The sequence below is a fragment of the Suricata suricatta genome, chromosome 5 (genome assembly GCF_006229205.1).
Source record: "Suricata suricatta isolate VVHF042 chromosome 5, meerkat_22Aug2017_6uvM2_HiC, whole genome shotgun sequence".
Lineage (NCBI taxonomy): Eukaryota > Metazoa > Chordata > Mammalia > Carnivora > Herpestidae > Suricata > Suricata suricatta.
In genome coordinates this window covers 122,035,625-122,042,454 of record NC_043704.1, presented here as the reverse complement: position 1 = coordinate 122,042,454, position 6,830 = coordinate 122,035,625, and the positions used below count along the sequence as shown (strand labels likewise).

The 6,830-nt window shown below is 40.0% G+C and overlaps 1 protein-coding gene across 4 annotated transcripts in view; it reads right to left on the bottom strand.

Annotated features, from left to right (window-relative positions):
• Positions 1 to 643: 643 nt before the first annotated feature.
• Positions 644 to 6,830, bottom strand: part of PIK3CB (phosphatidylinositol-4,5-bisphosphate 3-kinase catalytic subunit beta) — a 168,817-nt gene continuing 162,630 nt past the window's right edge. For all 4 annotated transcript variants that reach the window (XM_029940169.1, XM_029940170.1, XM_029940171.1 and 1 more), the window contains 3 exons: positions 6,675 to 6,820; positions 5,312 to 5,444; positions 644 to 5,053 (listed from right to left, as the gene is read on the bottom strand). In XM_029940169.1, coding sequence (XP_029796029.1) covers positions 4,916 to 5,053; positions 5,312 to 5,444; positions 6,675 to 6,820 — 417 coding nt within the window. In that variant the 3' untranslated portion in view covers positions 644 to 4,915. The remainder of the gene's footprint in view (positions 5,054 to 5,311; positions 5,445 to 6,674; positions 6,821 to 6,830) is intronic.

Genomic DNA, 6,830 nt, shown 5'->3' with positions numbered 1-6,830 from the left:
TGTGCTGACAGCTAGCTCAGAGCCTGGAGACTGTCTTCGGATTCTGTGTCTCCCTCTCCATCTGACCCTTCCCTGTTCACGCTGTCTCTCTCTCTCAAAAATAAAACATTAAAAAAAAAAAGTGGATCTATAGAACAGTGAGGAAAGGATCCAAATAAAAGAAACTAGGACATCTTGGTGCCCATATAGGAAAAACACTTCACACTATATATAAAAAGCAATTCCAGGTACACTGCAGACCTAAATGGAATGGTTTTTTTTAAAAAGCTTTTAAAGGATAATCCAGGAGAATATCTTCATGGCCTTATGGGAGGACAAAAATGTATTAAATACTACACAAGGGATATATAATCATAAGGAAAAATAATAAATTTTACATTAAAATTAAGATCATAGCTTTGAGAAGGAACATTAAGAGAATGAGAAAGTTACACACTGAGTGGAAAAGAAATTTTCAACACATGTGACTGACAAAAGGCTTGTATATAAAATATGCATAGAATTCCACATAACAAAAAAAAAGCAAAATTTAAAAAACCTCCTTAGAACAAACAAAAATTCAAATGGTAGGTATCTAAAATTAATAAATGGACAAAGGACTTAAGCAGGTACTTCACAAAGGAGAAAACTCAATGAACAGAAATATGAAAAAGCAATTTAATCTCATTACCAATCAGGGAATACAAAATATTTCCCCTCACACATCAGCATGGCTAAATTTTTTAAAACATTGGCTAATTGGATACCGGTGAGAATACGGAGCAATAAGAATTAAGTATTGGAGAAAGAATGAGTTGGCACACCACTTATTTTAGCATCACTTAGTCAAAATAAAGATAGGCATAATCCTATGACCAATTAATTTTAATCTTAAGTATATACATCCAAATATATACATCTGTATATAAATCAGAATATAAATTGTAATTATTTATCATAGCAGCATTATTTACTTGTAATAGCCTCAAACTAGAAACCACCTGTATGTGTCCCAACAGTAGAAAGAATATATAAATTATAGGACATCCCTAAGATGGAATGTTGTGCAGTGATCATGAATTATGTAACCACTTGACTGAATCTTAAAAACATAATGTTGAGCAAAAGAAGCCCAACCCACTAAGGAGGCAGCGTAACTGTAAAGTAGGAAATAAGATGATTGCCAGCAAAGAAGAGACAGTGATGACCCTGTCAGAGAGGAAGGGGTCCTGACCAGGAAGGAGGGCGGGTGGGGCTTCTGAAGTGTTGGCAATGTTCTTTCTTGACCTATGTGATGGCTATCTGGGTGTCCGCTCTATACCACACTAACGCTATTTATAAGTCTTATTGTTTTGTATACTTTATGAGCCATTTATCACAATAAAAAAAAGATATAGAAAAGTAGGGAGTGTCAAAGGGCAGACTTTTCTGAGTGTTAAATCTGGGTTTTATTAAAAGTGGGTTAAAAGTGATTTCCAAAAATCCATTAGTTATACATTTTAGAGCAAGAATAACCCAGACAGTGGTATCAGACACTTTTCCAGTCATCAGACAAGGGGATAAAATTGCCAGAGATACGGAAAGAAGAGGCTCCAGGACAGCATGACTGTTGTTTAGATCCTAGCTGGAGCTGGAGAAGGGCAATGTTCTGGGGTGGGAAAGGGGGAAGAGGCAGGGGCAAAGAAACAACTACTGAGCCTGTTAGTGCCCATGGAGCCCATTTTTCACCCCTCTAGGCCTTTACAACATGCTGTGCCTTCCTGCTCAGTCTCACCAACGCCCCTTCACCTAGCTTCTGTCTGTCCCTGAAATCTCAGCTCAGATGCCCTCTGTTCCAACAGACCTCAACCCTTGACCCTCCTTTTTAAAAGCTGCCCCATCCCACAGTCAAGGTCATATGGTAGGTACCTCCCTGCTCTCCTCCCCACCGACCAGGGCTTTCACCTTCTGCAGACCAGTGACCTCTGCATTACAGGCTGCCTGGCTGGTCTGGTGCTGATAGTCAGGGGTGTGAGCTGGACAAGGCAGGAATGAGAATACACTGCAGGGGTCTCCTCAGACAAGACACAGGGATAGAGCTCTAGAAGGGGTTTTCCTCCGGAGATTCCTCCCTTTAGTGGCCTTCAAGTGGTAGAAGCAGGGAAAGGAATGAGTTTGCTTCTAAATTGGTACATGGCGTATGTTTCCATTCACAGTCTTAAACTGGCCTCTCACTGGTGACACACAGGAGTGAGTAGGGCAGTTATTTTCAGTCCCATTTTACAAACTAGGAAGCTCAGACCCTGAGAAATAAAATATCTTACTCAAGGGTCACAGAGTCAGAGCTGGATTACAAGTATTGGTCTCTACACCCCACAGTCTGTCTATAGACATACTAGGTTAATGCTCAGAAATTGTTCAACAAAACCATCCTTTGTCTTCCCAGACCCAGGCAGATAGAGATGTTGTCCTCAAGTATGGAAATGTATAGGGTTTCCCAAAACACTGTTTTGGATAAACTTGGGAAAGGACCAAAGGACAAGGAGCCAAGAGTTTTGGGCTAAGATTTGTTGTTGACCAAAGCACTTAACAGGCAAGGTACTGGTTAACCAGCCCAAATGCAACATGTGGACCCTGCATCCCAGACTTCTCGGTTAGCTATCCTCTGCCTGCCACCTCCCCTGTCCAGCTCTGCCAGCACCCCTAAGAATCAGAAATATGCAGTTCAGAAAATATGTGGGGAGCACCTGTTAGGAGTGGTCAGCAGCTACAGAGGCTTACATGTCACAGTGTCTTGGCTATCTTTGAGGGGCTTATGGCAGAGATGAGGGAGGGGAGGCCAGAGCCATCTTGGGCTCAGGCCCAGCTCTGTCCAGGTGGTTCATTTCTTTCTTATTCTTGACACTCACATTCATTGATCTGGCACATATATAATTTTTTTTTTTAACTAAGCACCATATAGGCTGAGGAGACCTCTCTGGAAACAGGGGGGTCCACTGCCAACTCGTGATGTTCACCAGTCTCCAAACTCCCAACCTGCGACCTAGTGCATGTAATGGTAGACTGCTATGGGACAAAGAGCCTTGAACAAATCTATCCTTCCACAGTCCTAGTCCTGGAATTCTCACTGAGTCTGGACCAGCCCTGATCATTTTAGATGTCAATCTTCACCCTTGGCTGGCTTATTTATAAGAAACTATGGCGTCCTCTGAACATCTGCCCCATGGAAGAGAGCTACAAAGTGACTATAGTCTAGCCTTGGCTTGGGTACCAAGCAACTGAAGGGGCATTCGCCCCAACCTCTGGGTACCTCACAAGATATGAAAACTTGATGAGCCTCAGGCACCAACCAAGGTCCAAGAGGCCTCCTACACTGCCTGCTGGGGCTGGGAAGCAGAGGGAGAAGTCAGAGAAGAGACCATGAGCCTCAGCCTACTCCTCAGACTGGTCTGTCTACTGACTTGGCCATTCTTAGAGTCCCAGTGCCAAGATCTAAAGGCCTGTGCTGTCCATAAAGAAGCAACCCACAAATCCCAAGAGCAGCTGAAACCAGCTCACCCATTTATTTGACTGAGAACATGAAGGAGGACAACAAAATTAAACAATCTTTAATAAAATTTCTATAGAAAACTCAGTCACAGGGCAAATAATCAGTTCTCTTTCTCATGTCACTGAGGATTGAGAGCTCCCAAAGTCTTTGGAGAAAAAGCAGTAGTTTTGCTGGATATTGCCAGTACTCAGAAAGAGCATCCATTTACACATTCAAACCAGTAGTTCTTATTGCACATATTAACATTATTTGCCATCTAGCACCCTAAAGATATGGTACCTCAACAAATAAATTAAAGAATTCCATGTGGCATGAAACCATTTCAATTTGAGCTAATATCCTTGAAAAATCACATTATTACAAGTTTTAATAAATACAGTAAGAACAGCTGGCACTTTACTAAAATACTGAATTTTAGGTCTGGAGATGATTCCATAAATAGTTTTTTTCATCTGCCTTCCGTCTTGGATGCATTTGCTCAAGTATTATGCTCTATGAAGTGAACTCTTTCATAGATACCATGTAAAAACTGAAAGTACTATGTGCCTCATTACAGAAGCAACTGGAAGAACTGGATCACATAGTTAACTAAAAAAAGTAACAGGAAAAAGCTCTGCTTTTTGTAAAACTCTTTTAAAACACAGACTGAAAAAAAAATGTCTTTTTATATAGAGCTCCCACTGCAAATTTTATAAATATATATGCAGCATATATATTATATTTGTCTCACCAGCAGGTCTTCAGCAAGTCTGGTAGAAATGATGTGGTCATGAGAGATACATATCAACAAAAGAATTAATGATTCCACAGATTTAAAGTTTTCTTTTGAAAAATAAAACCCATAATTTCAAATTATGTTATAATTTATAGTTTACACAATTTAAAGGTGTAAGAAAGATAACCTTTCTTTTAAGCCGCATTTGGAAAATAAGAACAAGCTACCAGTGCCCATGTGTGGATAAGTCGGCTGAGTGATAACACTTGGTCACAGTACAAAAAGAAGTATTTACACCTTTCTGGAAAAGTACCAAATAAAAAAAAGAAAAAGAAGAAGAAGAAAGAGAAGAAGGAGAAGGAGAAGAAGAAGAAGAAGAAGAAGAAGAAGAAGAAGAAGAAGACAGAAAACAATCTCTAGTAGCATTCCTCGGCGTGCAAAGTCAGCAGGAAATGATTATCCATAATGTTGTGAGTTTTCAAGATGAGTCTTGGAAGCATTCAGTAAAGCAGAGAGTGGTCATCAGGGATTGTTCAGATTAGGATCTGTGGGATGCCTTGTTCTTAATTTAACTGAGTTCTAGGATCTCATTCCCTTTAAAACATCTCTGGCAGGGTCATGTTCAATTTAGTGCAAGTGCAAAATGAAAACTAAACAAAACCAACAAATACATTTGGAGCAAAGGCTGATCATTAAGATCTGTAGTCTTTCCGAACTGTGTGGGCCATCCAGTTCACTTTAGTAGTCCAGCTTTCCCTGAGTGCCTCATCAAATTTTTGCTTAAATTGCTTGAGTGCTTCTTCTTCACTCTTCCCTAAGGCAAGAGAGTCCTAAAAATAAAAGGAAAAAATCTGATTGTATATATCCTCCATAGTGACATGCAAGTGTCGCAATCTCGGCCATGCCTCTCCAGCCACCATGTTCTCACAAGAGAATTACTCAGCAGCTGGTCACTACCACTCCTGGGCAGGAACAGTTTCACAGGAAATGGCTCTGTCCCTTTCTCTTTGAACATCATAATGATGTAGGCAGGTAGAGCTGAGCTTCATGACTACAAAGTCCAGTATACAAAGAAAAGGGGTTTATACCTTAAGATACTGTATATCCTTGACTGATGTGAGCTCAGGAAGCCCTGCAGTCAACATCAGTGCAAAAAGAGTGATGAAGAGATTCCCGTGCCGTCGTAAAATCAGATATGCATCCTCACAACACTGGCGGAAACTTGAGTTGAAACAACAAATCACAAGAACATGATGTTAGAGGAGAGAGAGCAAATTTCACAAAGGAAAACAAGAGAGGCATATCTAGACTTTCCATAATAGCTGGAAAATTTCTACTGAACTAAAGGTTTATTTCTGATTTTTAAAATTCTTTGACAATTGGCCCAAGAATAAACTTTACATGGAATGTCTTAAATCACACATATCTTTTCAAAAACACAACTAAGCTGAAATTCTAACAAAATATGTAATACTTACTCTGTGCTTTTTAATTCTATGAGACCTAAAAGCTAGTTATAAAACAAGTGGTAATTATATCCTGTGAGGATTTCTGAACATTATTTCTAGACTCTAGATTTGTAGCCTAACTCCAGAGACAAATTTGATTTTCCCCAAGTCGGTAAGAATGCTTTTGCACTACAGCTCCCTATCATCTTGCCTTCCCTCTCTCTCTTAAAGACAAGTACTCAAGAGGACCATCGGATGCTATATCCCTAATTCTGCCAAAAAGAAAAATGAACCCAGAGATATATTCTCCAGAAACTCAGGCAGAACTAGAAATGTTAATAGCAATCATTTGGCAAGCATATAGTATGAGTTGGTCTCACATCTATAACTTAACTCTAATTATTATAATAGCCCTAAAATTTATTTTTGTCTCTATTTTATTTGTGTGTGTGTGTGTGTGTGTGTGTGTGTGTGTGTGTGAGCGAGTGACAGAGAGAGAGAGAGAGAAAGAGAGAGAAGCAGAGAGGGACAGAGAATCCGCTAACAGCATGGAGCCCGACGTGCGGCTCAATGTCACGGCCGTGAGATCATGACCTGAGCCAAAATCAAGAGCTAGACACTTAACTGACTAAGCCACCCAGGTGCCCTATGCCCCTATTTTAAGATGAAGAAATGAAGACAAGAATACAAGAAGAAACATACAAGTAGGAGGACCAGATCAGAGACTACAAAGTCCTGAGTCCAGGCTCCCGTAGAATGAGAACAAAATGGCTGTCCCTCTCAGTATCTTATTATGAAATGTCTTAACAATTTCAGAGAAGTCTCTAAGACAGGTAAAAAGTGGTATACATTAGAATAAAACACAGTAACTTATTCCCCCAAAGCCTCCAGGTAGCAGTCTGTTTACCCGATCTAAATATACCTCAGCTAAGAAATGGTAGGGCAGCTAGTCAGATGAGAAAATGTCAGATATGTTTACCCTTGACATGGGGGCAATACTCACCGGCCAAATTTTTCTGTGTTTCCTGTTTTTCCTTGTTGAATCACATGAATGAAATCATAGGTAAGAATAAAAGGCACTCGTTCCCTTTTAATGCCAAATTTAGACTTGAAATTTCCAAGAATATGTCCAAAGTCAATGTGGAAGAGCTGGAAAACA